Source organism: Coffea eugenioides, chromosome 3 (genome assembly GCF_003713205.1).
Source record: "Coffea eugenioides isolate CCC68of chromosome 3, Ceug_1.0, whole genome shotgun sequence".
In the NCBI taxonomy this organism is placed as follows: domain Eukaryota; kingdom Viridiplantae; phylum Streptophyta; class Magnoliopsida; order Gentianales; family Rubiaceae; genus Coffea; species Coffea eugenioides.
This window is the reverse complement of record NC_040037.1, coordinates 38,425,636-38,442,983: the sequence shown is the minus strand read 5'-3', so window position 1 is coordinate 38,442,983 and position 17,348 is coordinate 38,425,636. Positions and strand designations below refer to the sequence as shown.

Sequence of the window (17,348 nt, the reverse complement as noted above, 5' to 3'; positions counted from 1 at the left end):
TTGAAGCATGTTAATTTAGCATTTGAAGCTTTACCATTGAAGAACTAGCAACTACTATTCATAACAAATTTTTATCCTTCAACTGAGAATCAGCTGGCTCACATCATTTCAACAATCATCCGGGAGCATAAATTCAGATAATAACTAAAAGAAACTTGCTTCTTGTCCCACCAAATGATGCGGCTAAAACAGGGCACCAATCTTTTGTCCTTAAAGGGAGGGGAGAATATTGAATGTTTACCATTACATGACATCTATTGTACCATCACGAATGAAAACTTCTATTTGTTTTATCTCATTTAAACAGACAAACCAACAAGACAAGCCAAAGCCATTGCTATGCAGGGCAAATTGGTCGGTAAAGGGGATTTACTGCAGTTCCATACCTTCCCACAACCCCCAAATTCTCAATAGCTTTCAAAATCAAAACTCCTTTTGACAACGCAAGCTATTGTAGCCCAAAACAAGTTAAAAATTTCTCCGCAGCTTGGGAAAGTTTAGGTTTGTATAAGTTGAATTATCAACGTTACCCCTTCTGAAGAACTGAAAGGCATGGCTATAGATTTTAACTCTTTTACCCAGCACATGCTTCTTTCCATCTCTTATTATCTTTGAGAATATTTGCTGTAGAAAAGAGGTATTCTGTGATCGACATAAGTCTCCACTGCAGTATACAATTTAGTGAAGTGAACCAAGAAGCCCAGAAAGTTGCAAAATTTATTAACAATAGATGATATATTACACATTATGAAGTATAATTTTTTTTTTCCAGAAACAATAAGATATATATATATATTGATCAGGTAAAACTGTACAATTGTCGGGCAACGGCCCAAATTTCACTTTACAAAAATGTACCTAATACTGAGGATTATCCCATTCCTCATCTTGAGCTATGCTTAGTGCATAATTACAGACTATGTTGATTCTATATCTATTTTCTTGAGATAACAAACAAAATGAGAATTTCAAAAACAAGAGACTTAAGCGATCTCAGTAGTTGCAGAATGCCTTCGAAAGGTACTTCCACTATAAATGATTAATAGTGAAAAAATTCAGATCAGAGTGAAGCTGATGAAATGATAAGTAATATCTATAATAGAATACAATAATCAAGGAAAAGAGGAACAAACGATATTCCAAATAGCATTAACTCCACCAAAATCTACGTCCATATGTTTAATCTAGACAAATCCAAAACTTGCAATGATGAACGTTCTGCGATGTAAAAGAAATGAAAAATAATCCCAGGCAAAGGCAATCAAGAAACTCTTACAACCATCTTATTCTTCTTTCCAGCAGATAAAAGAATAACTTTTCCGTCTATAATATCATTTGCCTCAATCTTTTTTGCCTCGCTGTCAACCCTACTGTTGTTCAGATAAAGCCCTCCTTGCTTGAGTAGACGCCGTGCTGCTGATTTACTCTCAAGCAATCCACTTGAAACCGAGAGATCCAACAGAGACAGACTCAGGACCTGATCGTAAGGGAGCGAACAAGAAGGAACATCCTCTCTAATCCCCTCAATGGTTTTAGCATCCAACTTGGTAGCTGCCCCAGGCCTCAAAGCCTCAGTGGCCTTGAGAGCCTCGTCCAGACCCTCTTGACCATGTACAAACCGAGTAACCTCCTCAGCCAGCCTACGCTGGGCAGTGTTGGGAACATAGCCAGGGGTATCCATGTCCCTTTCCAGCTGTGCAATCTCCTCCAAGCTCAAGAAAGTAAGCATCTTGAGGAACCTGACAACATCATCATCAGGAACCGAAAAGAAATACTGGTAAAAGTTATAAGGGGTAAACTTGGAAGGGGAAAGCCAAATGGCACCATCCTCTGATTTTCCAAATTTAGTACCATCACTCTTGAGGAGGAGAGGGAATGTGAGTCCGTAGGCTGCCCCTTCAACGCGAAGAATTCTGCGGATAAGGTCCGTCCCGGCAGTGATGTTGCCCCATTGATCGCTGCCACCGATCTGAACAGAGACTCCTTCTTGGCGAAAGAGATGGACAAAGTCATAGCCCTGGAGGATCTGGTAGGTGAACTCAGTGTAGCTCATGCCCTGATCAGATTCAAGCCTCTTCCGGACGCTTTCCTTGGACATCATGGTGCCCACCCTCGCATACCTCCCAACATCCTTGAGGAAATCCAGCAGCCTAACATCTTTCCACCACTCATAATTATTCAGGATAGAAACAGAATCAGGGGTAGGAGCAGCCCTGCTAAGAATGTGGCGAATGGTGGCGGAAATCCCAGAAATGTTCTTATGGAGGGTTTCAAGGTCAAGCTCAGGCCTTTCGGAACTCTTGCCAGAAGGGTCACCTACGCGGCCGGTGGCTCCCCCGATGAGGGCGACAGCACGATGACCGCAGCGGAGGAACCAAGAGAGGACAATAATGCCAAGGAGATTGCCGAGGTGGAGGCTATCAGCGGTGGGGTCAAAACCACAGTAGACTCGAAGAGGTGGTTGGTTAGGGGCGGAGGAGGAGCAGACGGACCTGAGACCATCGCTGGTGAGAGATTCCAGCAGGCCCCTCTGTTCAAGAATTTCCACCACATTGGAGGAGGTATTGGCGTGTGAGCGTGGAAGTTGGGAAGCAACAGCTGCTGCTTCTTGTGAAAGCAAAGAAGAAGTAGAATAAGAAGCGAAGTGGTATCGGTATGGAAATGGTGCAAAAGCTCGGAGTCCTTTGAGAAGAAGACAAGAGCGGTAGGAGGTGGAGGGGGAAGAAGGCAACCTGTTTAGTCTGAACAAGGCGACCGCCCCAGCCCCAACAGCAGCAGCAGCAGCCGAAGCTGCCACAGACATCTCTTCTGCTGCTAGATATATATAAAAGGGCATGAAACTAAAAGATCCTTTGAAAAAAAAAATCAGAATTTAGCAAACGCCAACACCAGTGGAGTGCTGAAAAATGAGACTCGAGCTAAATACAGACTACTCATTCAACAGCCAACCCAGCAGCCTCAAAATGTGGAATTAACAAACAAAGCCCCATAGAGCAACCCCTTCCTTTGTAGCAGAAAAATGGAAATGTGCAATTCTCCAAGGCTCCCATGAAAAGAAAAGGACAAATAGATAAATAACAATTACAGGAGAAGATGTATAAAGGTTATAACCATAGGAAAAATCCCATAACCCCTCACTCCCCAGTCGAAAAGATGCTGTACACATTTCAATTGAAATCACAGAGAAAGATTCAAACTTTGATTTGGGGAAAAAAAAAAAAGGCAACATGCAGCATGGAGGACTCGGATATATTTGTACTACTACTAACTCCTGATGGCATAGAAGGTACAAAAGCTTAGTAGTAACCAAGAAAGGGATTTGAAGGCGGGCTTCTTACCACTTACAATAGTATTTTGTTTTGGTACTGTGAAAAGCTTGAATCCAGAGAGGGCACAGATAGAGATGTGGGGTGGTGAAGTTCTTTGGTTTGCGGAGGAAACCGGTCTCCTCAATTCTTTCTCAGTTCTTACTGACTACAAAAGACAGCAAACTCGGTATCCTGCGGACGACTGTTTTCTACTCCAGCACCAGCAGTGGAAAGGCAGGTTTCCGGAGCAAGGGATGATACATAATAATAGGGATAATTTTAGAAACCTCCCTGAGGTTTCTAATAGTTTCACTGTCCTCCCCTGAGGTTCTAAACATATAACTAACCTCCCTTAAAACTAATTTTCTTGTAACAATTTAATCCAATTCAAAAAAGTAACAATAAAAAAATAATTTCAGATGTGAGAAGATTTGTTTATACCAAAAGTGCCCCTCAATTATGATATTAGTTACATTAAATATTTGATCTAGCTTGTTAATTTACATATGGGGCCATTACTATACATGATCAATAAAAAATTTATATTATCCATACAAAAAATAACAACTTCCAAAATTTAACAAAACACTTTTTTTCATACCTTAAGATTCTTGCTATCACCACAATTATAAGAAAATTTAGCTCAACTAAAATCTTAATATTTGGTTCCTTTTTTGTTTATCAAGTGCATAAATTGAAAAAAAAACTGCCTAATATTTGATCCCCTTTTAGATGCCAAATTAGATTTTTTTTTTTTTTTTTACATTTCAAATTATGGGGAAGTTAGTACGAGAGCATCTGGCCTACTAAGTGTACTGAAAAAGAAAAAAAAAAAGGATATAAGTAGGTAATATAATCCCCGGAATGGGAAAAATTACAATAGCTTAATCATTGGAATGGGAAAAAGTATTTTCAAACTCGAACTCTGAAAGCCACCCCAAACAAAAAAATTGATGTTCATCATGAAACATCAAGCACAAAGAGAGAATTAATCCCCTAAAGTCATCATCGGGGCAAGTTTATCCACCACCCTCTTACAAATCTAGACATGCATTAAATTAATCCCGCTCTACTCAATGCTTGTGTTTGTGTTAGAAGTGCAAACGAATCGAATCGAATTTTGATCTAATCAAGTCGAGTCTTTAATTAAACTCAAATTCGAGATCGAGTCGAGCTTAAACTTAAAAAAAAAAAAATTATTATTTTATTTTTTTAAAATGAATAAAATAATAATTTTTCTTAACAAATAATAAAATATTAGAAATATATATATAATTTTACTATTAAAATAAAAAATATATATAATCAATCTCGCGAGCACTAATCTTAATATTTTTAAACTCGAGCTCGACTTGATTAGGTCGAACTCGTATTCCAGCTGCTTGCAATCAACTCGCAAGCGACTTCATTTGTGAACAACCCTAATTTATGTAGACCAATTTTCAGTAATAAGAAATTTTTTTCCCTATTTTATTTTGTGGAAGTAAAAGATATGACAAATTTATGGTCCTTGTATGAATGGTAACTTTTGAACCTCATCCTAACGTGTATAGACTTAATTATAGGTACAAAAGGAGTCGTACCAAACAGCTGATCCTATCTTTCAGCGAATTCTACGAGCCTCCGTTCACTAAACAAGAAAGAAAGGAATACATGAATGCGGTTTAGATCCTCATAACTAGGTTGGTTATAGACAAAGCTTTCTAACCAACAAATTCTGATAGCGGCAGAGTTGCTGTTGCAAGCCAGTGTTTGATCACATATGCTTCCACAGCAGTTTCAAATCCGGGGCAGTAGGCAGTAGGCAGGAAATAACCTCCATCTCCATGCATGCAACCCCCTCCCCCCAACAGAACATCCTGTCATCTTGGGTCAGACAAAATCAACCATTGGTGCAGAGCAACTCCAGATGCACTTCTGCTCGTTCACTCTACAGAATCTCATTTTGTGACTAACGAACAATAAAATGTCCCTCAGATACACAGACCGCGCACCCTATAGGGACAAAATTATGCCAAGTATTCTATATTTCCACAGCACAACTAACAGTCGTAAAGGAAAGCATTTACACTAAGCTAGTCTTCCAGGGTGAATCAAATATGAGCCGCACCAAGCCAAGAAAGTGCCCAACAAAGAAGAAATTTTGGTCAATGTTCAGTAAATCTCATGAAGATTCAGGTGATGCCCAACAGCTCATGCATCATTGGAATCTACCAAGGGAAGGAGCCAACTGAAAAAGCCAACTCTGGTTTCACCTTTTAATCTCTTGGATCCGTACTCAACCATCATATTCCAAAGTTCTCCAACAGTCCACTCATGGGATATAATCCAGCGAGTCACCTAAAAGAGTGAAAAACACATAAAGGGAAAATTGTCAACAACCAATGGGCATGAAAAGAAAGTGTCCATCCATAAAATAATGAAACGTGGTCCAAAGTTCAATCAGTCGCATCTAAGAATCTAATGAATAATAGGCCGCATGTTAGACCTATAATTCGCAAAGCGTAGACACAGTATTCAGCAGCATAAACAATTGACAAGAAATTATTTCAGTACTTGAAATGCAACAGCCACATCATCGGGCACTAAATTTGGTAAAGTTTCAATCGTGCTCCTTCACCACCAATTTGTTACTTTTTGAATTTGAACTTAGTCTGCCACAACCTTAAAAACAAGGGAAGTTCCTTGTTCAAGAAATGACAATAAATTTAACAGAAGAACTCCAAAAGATAATGGCAACCATCTTTGAGCTATAGGTAATAAATGGACAAAATGAATTTGAGTCAAAGGGGCAAACTAAACCTTGGCAAAGGTAACCAACCAAAGGATAGTTTGCCTTTCAAGATTAGCATTAAGAAAATGCTTGGAAGAGACAAAACACTTAGTCACAATTTGACCATTTGATCACATCTCTAAAAGAAGATTGCAGGACTAGAATACAGTTTGTTCTTCACTTTTAGGAAACCCCTTTTGAAATAACAATGCACAAATAGCGGTCAATCGTGTACTTTTTATAGCTTGGCCTTGAAGAAGCTGACAACAAGTGCATGTGGATATACATGAGAATTGTGCAGGTAAGTGCAATACGAATTGGGACCCAGAAGTGAAGAACAAATTATGATGGAGGGAACAAGTGTCTGAATACAAAGAAATACTCCAAAGATCATCCCTTTTTAAGGCCACATACTCAAAGCTGACAAAGTAACCAAGACCACTTGTCCTTTACTTATTTTGGTGCTCCTAAAACAGAAATCCATTATTCAGCAGAAAAACGAAAAAAAAAAGAGAGAAAATGCCATATACATTCAAATCAATACGTTAAACATCATTTACAGCTGGAAGAAGTTAAGTACCTGATCTAGCACCTCCAATGTCTCTAAACCAAATGTGTGGTACAAGATGAAAGGTCTTAAAGCCTGGAACATAGGACAATATCAGAAAATTCATAGAAGAACTGAAAGGAGAAGACTAAATAAAACCAGTTGATAACAAAATGCACGAAATCTATGAACTGATGTCTTCGGAAAGAGAAAGAATGTCCATATTGTATGCCAAATAATTATGGTATTACACAAATAGGATATGGGCAAAGCATCCATTCCTAAACCAGATTCCATTACAACAGCAGTAGAAAAGATTTAGTAAGTCACATGTTTGCAATTCATTCAAGAATTCAATCATGATGACAGAAACGAAGACGCAAGTAAAGAGCAGCATATATCAAAAAGCTATCTCAGAATAAATTTGGACTCAACACAACATCATGACAGATCCATTTTTTCTGCAAGACAATACATTAGCTCAACATAGCTCAGCAACTTTCTCAGTATTATCAAATAACATATAGAATGGTTCACCTGACAATTAACATGGATATCTAATATTTACTAGGAATATAAGACTGAGAAAGAAGAATTAGAACAGAAAACAGAAAGCAGTAAATAAATCTTTCCAGCCTAGCAAAATGTCATAATGTCCAATATGGAATCAGTTAATCACACTTGGTGCATTGCACAACATAAAGAAGCTGAAAATGAAGCCTGTAGAGGGCATCACCTGAGAAGCAGCAAGCCACTGAATAATAGCTTTAAGTTGAGGATCTCCACCAAAAGCACCGCAACCCCAATTCCCTGTGACAATCCCAATTTCCTCTTGATGCTGCGAAGGCTGAAATGCCTTTTTATGAAGGCACTGATTCAGCTGATTTTCTGGTGCTCCTTCAGTTATTTGATATGAAGTTGAGGGACCTTCAAGAGTCTACCCAACAAAATTGACAAATAGAAGCAAACAGCCATTTGGTTAGTGCAGCATATACTGAAAAGTTCCACAATATTAAGAAAGTTACACAAATTAATACATTTAAAAATTCTTCAAGTTCAGTTGGAGGTAAGTCACGCATTAAGCAAAGAGAAGAAAAAGAGAACTAAAAAAGGGTTTGCAAAAAAATCTCACCATAGCATCATTTCTCAACTGTTCTCTCAATTTCTTTACGTCAAAATCAACATCAGATTCCCAGTGTTCATCATATTGGAACAAGTCTTGATACTGCTGATACTTAGACATATCACAAAAGCCACAGAATGCCTTGTTAATCTCCCTGCCAATCCAAAACAGAGAAGTATTAGAGAAGTTTGTCTAATACACAAGATATCCATCTAAATCATCTATGCTTAAGACATAGAAAGATAATACAATACCATAATGCAATAATGGAAAAAGATTATAAAGGCCTAATGACGAGCAAACGATGTCATAACACCCATACTCTGTCCCAGATTCATTCATTTCCATCAACCTTTACCCTAGATCAAAGACTTTTTCATTCTAATCCACATCCTTGTACTTTCTGGTAAATGGGTTTAGATTAGATCATAAAGAACCAATACAGTTACAGTTACTCTACCATTCATTCCCAAAAATGAGCACTTAATTGTAAAGAATGAAGTTTCCTACTACCCATCTAAACAACTGCTAACATGTAAGGCAGTTGGGTACTTTGGACGTTGAACATACTTCAGACTGATGTAGATTAGCATGCCAGAAAGCTATCTGCTAAATCCCAAATCATAGAGAGGCCAGTAGCAACAAACTTCTGCAATCGCACGCTATTAGGCAAATCTAGGTGTCCCATAGCCTGATCAAAATAGATCAAGAAAGACCAAGAAACAAAATTTATGTACCTCAGGAGGCATTCAGATCCATACTGTCTCATCCCAGGACTACAAAGTGCATCTATGGCAATAATTCTTGTCTTCCGCCTCCCTAAAGAATCAGTATCCTTATGGTCCACATAGTCACCAGAAAACCGGAATGAAGAAGCATACCTGCAGCAATCATACCAACGAAAAACTAAATCTAGCCGCTGCAAATAAAACGAATAAAAGATTTACATCATAGTACAATATAGAAAGAAACCTTGATTCTCATGTTGATATTAGTAATCAAGCAGATGATTATCTAATATCATACGCTGCGTGCCATTCTGAACACTCTTTGGCTCCATTTTTCTGATTCATAGTATACTACTTAACTTTGGCACAAATTGACAGTGCAATCCATGCTTCTGAAACTGCTACTAAAATCGACCAAAACTATCCTGCAGCCCATTGAGCTGTCAAGATCAGCTCATCCCACATCCCGTCCATTTTATTTTACTCACCTCGTTGCATTATGGTTCGAAACCTACTAGACCCATTATTCAAGTTTGATTTTGTTTGAAGGTTCAAAATGTTTGCATTAATCACAGCCTCCTTTTTTTTCCAGAAAAAAAAAAGAAATGATTAACGTTGCTAATGAATAAAACCTTTCTGTGCAATATGCACATGGATCTAGAAAATGACTGTAGAAATTATCCTAAAAGAAGGTCAGCAAGCCCCGCGATATCATTATGCCTAAAATTATACAGAGCTGGTGTGTTCTCTAAGATGCCAAGTATAACTCATCTTGTTCATGATTAAAAATAACAGCCATAAAACAATTACAAGGGCTGAACATTTAGCAAGAATTACAAGTTTAAACTTTGAATATAACTACATATAACAACACAAATTACAACCATAATCAGGCCTCATCTGCTAATTTCTATTAAAAACAGCATAATCATTCAAATCTCAAGTAGTCCAGGATGGAATTCTTAATATAAGACATAATTTTAGCAGCTTGTCTGGGATAGTTCCATTCAATATAAATGTGAAAATTCAATGAGCTGTCGTTGTTCCTATTCATCAATATGCCTCCATACAAAAATAATATGGTTCAACAGTAATCAGTTTTACATACTCACCCTGTATAATTGGAAAACCTTTCTGTACCAACGACTTCTATAGCTTCATTGTCTGCCATTGAAGGCAAGAATAGCATGCCGGCCACCAACTCAGGGTTAATCATAAAACGGATCTCTTCCTGAGACAAAGATTATAAACTAAGTAGCAGGAAAGTTTTTATCATTCTCAAACTCTTCCTTTAAAAATTTAAAAGTCTAATGTAACCTTAGTTCAAGTCAGAAAATCACAAAACAAACAAATAAACATGCAAGATTGTTCTAACCAAGAAAACACTGAAAGACCAGAAGAGAATCCTAATAGAGCTACATGCAAGTGTCCTAGCCCAAATATCTACCTTTCTGACCAAAAAGTCCCTCCTAAAAAAAAAACTTAATAAATAACAAATGTCAAACATTCAATCATTCTAACACCAATAAGCATTTTTTACTATCTGAATCAGAACTCATTAAACTTATTTAATAGGGACAAGGTAATCCTTCACTACTTTAACTTGAAGTTTCATAAAGTTCGTGGCAGAGTCTTCCAAAGATGTCGTGGAAGCCCATATGGGCTACCGAAACATCTCCCTCATGTGGAGCAGCAATAGAAACACAAAAAGGCAGCAGGAAAGAAAGGGAGCGTGAAAAGTAGAGGCAAATGGCCAAGAAGGAGCCAAAAGGCATCTGGTGTTCAACTTCTCACGAAAGTCCAAATAAGGTAAATTACTATAAAACTTATCTTCCCATAGAAAAGCACAGGTAATTTACTGCTGAAAAATATATCTATTTGGAAAACAAAAAGGATTATAGACCATTAACAAGTTGCAAGCGTAATGCACAAAGTGCATCACTAATAGACACAAGCTTTACAAACTAGCTTAGCAACAGGAATCAGATATGCAACTTCTAGAGATGTATGAAGGGTGATTAAGAAATTAAAAGCAAACTAAAAATTCATCAAAGCTGTTTCAAAAGAAAAAGAACACCTGTACACAGCCACGATGGAGAGCACCACCACCTAAATACTGGTTTGCAAAGTCCACTTCCAAAGCTTCACGTACCTGATCTTCAATTAAACCAGACCTTTGGACCTACAAAGAACAGTGAGGACATTAGTAGGAGCACATATAAGAATCTTTAAGTAGGCATCAATTTGTTCTCAAGTTATGTGGTGGTTAGGAGTTTTTCACAATCAGATGTAATTTTCTATTCTATTCTTATAAGAATCTTTAAGGTTTGTGTGAGTTGTTAAATAGCATCACTGGTCATTCAATACCTCAAAAGGGCACAGAGGCAGATCAGATTTGTTCCAGAAATCAGGCTTTGGATAAGAAATGCCAACAGCTCTCCGATCCAAAGGAAGAACTTTGCGCTCAAATGAGACATTGCCCGTAGGCATGCATAAGCATATCCTCTCAAAATAGTGAACAATGCACTTTATTTTGCTTTCCTGGTACTCCTCATAACACCCATATAGAGACCTGAAACAACATTAGTATCAGATATATCCACTTGCCGACTGAACTGAAAATTCAGATAAGAATCAACAGCACTCATTAGATTTGATTGATGAAGTTACAATATGCACAATCACCCCCAAAGTTTATAGCTTCTCTTCCACAAGCTTCGAGATTGTAGAGCCAACCTCTCTCTCTCTCTCTCTCTCTCTCTCTCTCTCTAAGTTGCCACTATCCTAGACTTTCAAGGTTTGACTGTGCTCCGACCACGATGACTGAAGTGCACATATCAAAATATGCGATGGAGACATGAAACTGTAAGTAGTAGGTCGTCAACTTCTTATGCATTATAATCCTTCCTTGTTATGTTAAATTAAGCACACACATGCAGTACACTAAGTGTATTCTTCTTCATGCTTTCTGATCTACACGCTTAATTAAAAACTCAAAGGCCAGCTTTAAACCAGGAAAATGTTGTCATAGAAAAACTAAACTGAAGAAAGACTAAGTCTTCACACAGTTAACAAAGCAGCCCAAAGAAACTTCAGACCCATAGGAACCTTGTGACCATCGGTTTTGAAGGAAAAAAATAAATCATCAGATTTCAATAAGGTTGCCCAAGCCGGTTGGTCCTTGATATGAACAAAAAGGGCCCATAGAACATTGCTGGGAATATGGCAGGGAAAAGGTGTCAGTTTGCAAGGACAAGAAAGAGTGCAAAAATAGCATAGTAGTTAATAATGAAGGGGTATGCACAATTGATGATGATGCTGATTGATGGAATGATAACATACGCAAATAAATGATGAAAGTTGATCGTTGGGAGACATGTGGCACCTCTATTGGCAGCAGGAAATAAAGAAAAGAAAGCGCAAGAAAGCAGAGCAGCAATCAACTCCTGTTGGGAAATAAAACAAACACAACGACCATCAATGTAAACCAGAAATGCAAATTGTAAGGTAGGAGCAGAAGAAAAGAAGTTTCCGTGAATCAAAATGCATAGAGAAAGAAGAGTCAATAAAAAATGGAACAGAATCAACGCGTTCTGGCATTTAATCGGTTAAAGTAGCAACATTTGGTGCTAGACAACTAGTAGGAACAAACGGCCAATAGAAAGAAGCATAAAAAGAAGTCCGTAAAGAGTATAAAAGGAATTTGCTTCTTATTCTTACTTGAGAGAGAAGCACAAGGCCAGGCTGCTGGGAGTCCAACAAGCGGAGGCAAGTTGTATTACTATCAAGGGGCTGCTGCTGCTGCTGGTGGCGCCGATAATGGGTCTCCAAAAGGGAGGGCAAATTCAAGAGCAAAAGAGCCATCTTGGGCAAAACCTCCTCAAACCACCTCACCGAATCAGCCCTAGGCATCAACTTTTTTTTTTTTTTTGGAAAGCAAAGTGCAGTGGACATGTTATTACAATACGAATACGAGACAGAATTGATCAAAGAAGGAAAAAAAAAAGGAAAGACAGGAATTGATTGGGAAAGAAAAGTGCATACGTCGTCGAAGAAGAGGGAGTAGCCGTGGAGAGCGGAGGAAGAAAGGGAGGTGGAGGAATAGTTGAGGGAGCTGCGGAGGTCGGAGATGGCAAGGGAGAGGAGTTGACCGGAGCGGACGTTGCTGTGATGGGGACCCAGGGAGAGGGCTTTGAGAGCTACAACGACAGGCGGGGGCCAGAAGAGAGAGGAGGAACAGAGATGAAGGGGTAAATACGGCAGAATTGACTTCAAGTCATCCTCCGACTCCAGCTCGCCCTCGCCGCCGTGTGAGTTCTTCTTCTTCTTCTTCTCCGTAGAAGTATCATTCTCCATTTAATTTAAATTTTACTACAACTTCCTTCCATCTTTCAGAAATATTATAGTGCTTCCCAGACAGACAGACAGACTCCCTCGCTCGAACGGACTTCCCACCAAAATTCTTCGGGAAAAAAAAAAATTCCCACCAAAGCCTATTAGTATACTACTCATACGGCTTTTGACTTTGCCCACACGGCAAAAGGAAGAAAGGTTTTTGGTCAATTATCATCCATTAATTACCAACCAATATAAGTAAGTAGTAGTGACTTCTTCTTCTTCTTCTTCTTTTCAATTTATTTGTTTTGTTTGTTCCCTATATCTTTATTCTTACCAATAATTGTAAGTGTTTCTTTAATACAGACACACCAATCTATGAATAAATGAAAACAGACATTTTTTTTTCTTCTTTAAAACTAATAAAAAGTAACCAACATATGCCCAATTCAAAAGAATCCTCGTTATGGCACACTGCTGTTTGGATTGCTATTTTTAGCAATTTTTGTAGAAATATGTAATGTAGCGAGTTGATGTATGTGAGGTAAAAAGGTGATTGAGAAATGTATTCACGGAAAACGTAAAAAAAATTTTCAAAACTAACAATCCAAACAAGGTAGACAAATCTTGTAATCATCTATCCCTTTTTTTCTCTATGTATGTGCAGCGACATTTCAACCTTACAGTTGTTGTATATTGAATCAATCTTATGGAGATATATATATATAAATATATATATACTCCGATCAGGGGAAGGGATACATATGTACACACACACTCCGACCAGGGGAAGGGGAAGGCATGCTATTGCTGGCATTGCAATTGACTAAAAAGCAGCTGGTATCAATAATCATACATACATACATAAATCATAATGCTTAACTTCACTCCCACTTCATTCTTAATCGCCAACCTAAGCAAACCCCCCAACAGCTCCTCTCTGACGTTGGGGTTCCAATGACCATATGCCCCTCCCTCCCCCATCTTCAAACCTTCTTCGATTCACACTATCATATCCCTATCATAATGCAGATGGACAGATACACTTGAGGAATACAAGCATTTGATAATTTTTCTTTTCAAGTATTAAGCAGTGGGAGATTGATTTCGAAACGAAGCCTTTCACTTGCACTCTTTCTCTCGTACCACTCAACAAATCTCTCCCCCACCCCATGCAATTACTACTTTATCTTATGTTGCCTTATTACTGATATTTGGGGGAAGGGGGAGGGGGGTGTTGGAGTTGGTCACATTTGGCATGGTTAAGGTTCGTTCACCTTTCTAACACATGCAATAATATACCATAATACTCAGACAAGGAAAGAAAGATACGCCAAAAGAATCAAAGTTAACACTACAACTCAAGCTACTAGTAAGTAACAACAATGCACTTGTGAAAAAAGAGAGTTTTGTAGTACTTGCTTACTACTACAATCAACCAGCCAGATGAATATATTTGCTTTGTCTTTTTGCAACACTTTACGCCAATGAAATAGTAGTGTAAATTGTGAGGAGACCAGCTTCATTCACATTATTATCATTTCCTACTTCCTCTTAGCCAGGCACTATAGGCCAGTCAGTGAAGGAATATACCCCCCCCCCCCCCCCCAACAAACAACACTTGGAGTATCCATGAGGAAGAAGAAACCTAAACATTCCATTCCACCCTTCCCTCTCAAGTTCCTCTCGCTACCACCATTTACAGAAATCCATGCAGGCGCAGCACATATAAGGGAATCAAGGGTCATTCATTGGCCGAACCAACCAAATTAAAACTTTGCCCGTTAATTGCAGTACCCTCTCATCGATTACTCTTGTCATGTCCCTTCATGTTTCTTCCCATCTCAACATTGTGCAGCTTCCTCATAATTATAACTATGCCAAGCCTGCGTTGAAGCTTACTGTCCCTGCCGCTCGTCCTCCTCCTCCGAGCCTGGCAGTTAAAAATGTGCAGCAAAATCCTGAACATGCAGCTGCCCTGTTCCCTCCTGCAAACCAGGTCTTGGTTCATCAAACTATTCTCCCTCAACCCTTTCTTATTCTATTTTCTGTCAAGATCGTTTGCTTAATTTGCTCTATATGAGTTTCTTGGCATGCATATCTTAGAGCATTACTTTCTTGATTATTCTGCTACCTGATGATCAAAATTTTTGTGGAAGGTTTTTCTTTCTCAATGTCATGAGATTGAAGCATTTGTAATGTCCAGCAGAGTGTTGCAGCCATTGTTTTTGGAGATGGATCGCCCTCCAGGCTGTATCCTCTGACAAAACGAAGATCAGAAGGCGCCATTCCTATAGCAGGGAATTACAGACTGATTGATGCAGTTGTCAGCAACTGCATCAACAGTAACATTTCCAAGATATACGCTCTTACCCAATTTAACTCTACTTCTCTGAATTCCCACCTTTCCAGAGCTTACTCTGGAGCATCTCTGGGGAAGGAGGGCTTTGTGGAAGTAATTGCAGCATGTCAGACTCCTGAAGCAATGGGCTGGTTCAAGGTGAAGCACTTGACACTGCGGATAACCAATTCTTTTCTTATTACTTGGTAATTCTTCATGTTACTAGACACCCTATTCACTGATCATTTGCTTGCATCTGTGTGTTCCTGCTTCTGACTTGATTCTAGGGACCTGCTGATGCTATAAGGAGGAGCTTATCAGTGCTTGAAGAGTATCCAGTTCTGGAGTTTCTGATCCTTCCAGGACACCATCTCTATAAGATGAATTACCAGAAACTTGTAGAGGCTCATCGGAACAACTCAGCTGACATAACTATAGCAGTTCATGGTAGCAGGAGATATGATAATCCAGGATTTGGCATTTTCACAGTGAACTCCAAAAACCAAGTTACTGGATTTCTCCGGGAGCCGGGGATGAATCCTGAATCGGTATGTTTCCTACATTGCTCAATTGTGTAAATAGGTTTTTCTTCCCTCTGAAGACATTATCATTTTCTGACAAACTGAAAGTTCTTCTATCTTTTGGAGTATTTAGAATCAAATTATCTTTGATGCTTTCGTTTTGAAGGAGGCCAGCTGCACTTGTTAATTTGCAGGCACAGCATTCAGCGACATTCACTGATATCCCCACCCCGTACAATATTTATCCTGGCATGGGGATTTATGTGATTAACAGAGATGTGATGATAAACCTTGTCACAGAACATTTTCCAACCGCGAATGATTTAACGGGCGAAATAATGCCTGGGGCAATATCCTTGGGGATGAAGGTCTGTCTAGCTGATTCTAAGTTCTAACATGCTTTCATTCTAAAACCTTACCTGCATCACACTTTTGCATTTCTATCTTCTAACTAAGGGTGAAATTTCTTTGTTAATGCAATAATGACTAGATTCACGCATACAAGTTTGAAGGGTATTGGGAGGATATGACAAGCATTGAAGCATTCTATCATGCAAATATGGAAAGCACAAAGAATGCAAGCACTGCTGCACATAAGTCAGTAACTTGGAATCCATCAATACCAGGAGCTTAACAAATGCTGAAACATCAAATATACACAAAAATGACTTACTAGTTAAAAATGTTTGTGCTGACAGCAGCTTTTACGACAGAGACAATCCACTTTATACTCTACCTCGACATTTGCCTCCAACTCTGATAACTGATGCTGTCATTGTCGACTCTGTGGTCGGAGATGGCTGCGTGCTAAGCGTAAGAAACTATAAACTTAGTAGTTATCAAAACAAAAACCAAATGCAGTACCGGCATCAGTCACCACATTTCGCATCTTTTACTGTCAGAATAGTGCAGACTGCACAGTTTGTGCAATATAATGAGCTCTTATGATTTCTTCTGAGCAGAGGTGCAAGATCAAAGGCACGGTGGTTGGCATGAGAACAAGGGTCGGAGAGGGGGCAACCATTGAGGATTCAATAATAATGGGTTCTGATACATATCCAGTAAGTAGAATACTTGCTCACTTTCACCTGTATTTGTGTCTGTCAGAATAAACAAACTACATTTGCAGGGAAGTATTGTTCAAGGGGTTAACGCAAATCATGGTGTCAGCAACATTCCTATTGGGATTGGGGAAGGTGCAGTCATTAAAAAAGCTATTGTCGACAAGAATGCAAGGATTGGCAAAAATGTTTTGGTACTCTTTCTAATCAATCATTACACACTACTATTATTTGTGAAGCAATTCTGCAATACCAGGACTTGCGTACCAGCTGCACTGATTCATGTTTTTTTCGACTCAAAAGAGTTGCTAATGCCAGTCATTTACTTCTCCTATATAATGCTGCAGATCATAAATAAGGACAATGTGCAGGAGGGAGACAAGGAAGCAAATGGCTACGTGATCAGAAAAGGCATAATCATCATCATAGAGAGGGCAATTATCTCAGATGGAACCATTCTGTGAAAAATTTCAACATCTTGTCCTCTCCACTTCCTCCCAAGGAAAAAAAGACCTCACAGGCTTCTTCCTTCAATATTATGTTGGCATTTACAATGACTAAATAGCTTCCCTTGGGAACCTCAAATGCATAGTGGTGAGCTCCTCTTAAGA

At 38.8% G+C, this 17,348-nt stretch overlaps 3 protein-coding genes across 6 annotated transcripts; 1 reads left to right on the top strand and 2 right to left on the bottom strand.

The window, feature by feature from the left end:
• Positions 1-1,117: 1,117 nt before the first annotated feature.
• Positions 1,118-3,520, bottom strand: LOC113767145 (tyrosine--tRNA ligase, chloroplastic/mitochondrial-like). 4 transcript variants are annotated; one of them, XM_027311324.1, is made up of 2 exons: positions 3,339-3,520; positions 1,118-3,043 (listed from the first exon to the last, which is right to left on the bottom strand). In XM_027311324.1, the coding sequence occupies exon 2, from the start codon at positions 2,834-2,836 to the stop codon at positions 1,262-1,264; it is 1,575 nt and encodes a 524-aa protein (XP_027167125.1). In that variant the 5' UTR covers positions 2,837-3,043; positions 3,339-3,520; the 3' UTR covers positions 1,118-1,261. The 4 variants fall into 4 exon arrangements, with proteins under 4 accessions (XP_027167125.1, XP_027167126.1, XP_027167127.1 ...); XM_027311325.1 differs by having other exon boundaries at positions 1,118-2,850; XM_027311326.1 differs by having other exon boundaries at positions 1,118-2,811.
• A 1,303-nt stretch (positions 3,521-4,823) lies between these two features.
• On the bottom strand, positions 4,824-12,921 carry LOC113767144 (poly(ADP-ribose) glycohydrolase 1-like). Its single transcript, XM_027311323.1, has 11 exons — positions 12,524-12,921; positions 12,200-12,394; positions 11,822-11,925; positions 10,847-11,051; positions 10,557-10,661; positions 9,592-9,710; positions 8,489-8,632; positions 7,761-7,905; positions 7,365-7,565; positions 6,662-6,724; positions 4,824-5,648 (listed from the first exon to the last, which is right to left on the bottom strand). The coding sequence occupies exons 1-11, from the start codon at positions 12,833-12,835 to the stop codon at positions 5,502-5,504; spliced, it is 1,740 nt and encodes a 579-aa protein (XP_027167124.1). The 5' UTR covers positions 12,836-12,921; the 3' UTR covers positions 4,824-5,501.
• Positions 12,922-14,633: 1,712 nt separating this feature from the next.
• LOC113766555 (inactive glucose-1-phosphate adenylyltransferase small subunit 2, chloroplastic) lies at positions 14,634-17,256 on the top strand. Its single transcript, XM_027310732.1, has 9 exons — positions 14,634-14,794; positions 15,005-15,314; positions 15,443-15,703; positions 15,871-16,044; positions 16,167-16,273; positions 16,375-16,489; positions 16,639-16,737; positions 16,806-16,931; positions 17,085-17,256. Exons 1-9 carry the CDS (start codon positions 14,634-14,636, stop codon positions 17,199-17,201), a joined length of 1,470 nt encoding a protein of 489 aa, XP_027166533.1. The 3' UTR covers positions 17,202-17,256.
• Positions 17,257-17,348: the final 92 nt, after the last annotated feature.

What these genes read in the sequence shown, in the direction of transcription:
- LOC113766555 (XM_027310732.1), top strand. Translation starts at nt 14,634, where the DNA reads ATGTCCCTTCATGTTTCTTCCCATCTCAACATTGTGCAGCTTCCTCAT. An exon ending in AAGCAATGGGCTGGTTCAAG is followed by an intron (nt 15,315 to 15,442) that starts GTGAAGCACTTG and finishes ACTTGATTCTAG; the next exon opens with GGACCTGCTGATGCTATAAG. An exon ending in CGGGGATGAATCCTGAATCG is followed by an intron (nt 15,704 to 15,870) that starts GTATGTTTCCTA and finishes GTTAATTTGCAG; the next exon opens with GCACAGCATTCAGCGACATT.
- LOC113767145 (XM_027311324.1), bottom strand. Translation starts at nt 2,836, where the DNA reads ATGCCCTTTTATATATATCTAGCAGCAGAAGAGATGTCTGTGGCAGCT.
- LOC113767144 (XM_027311323.1), bottom strand. Translation starts at nt 12,835, where the DNA reads ATGGAGAATGATACTTCTACGGAGAAGAAGAAGAAGAAGAACTCACAC. An exon ending in ACTCCCTCTTCTTCGACGAC is followed by an intron (nt 12,395 to 12,523) that starts GTATGCACTTTT and finishes AAAAAAAAAAAG; the next exon opens with TTGATGCCTAGGGCTGATTC. An exon ending in AGGTTTTCCAATTATACAGG is followed by an intron (nt 8,633 to 9,591) that starts GTGAGTATGTAA and finishes TGATTGCTGCAG; the next exon opens with GTATGCTTCTTCATTCCGGT.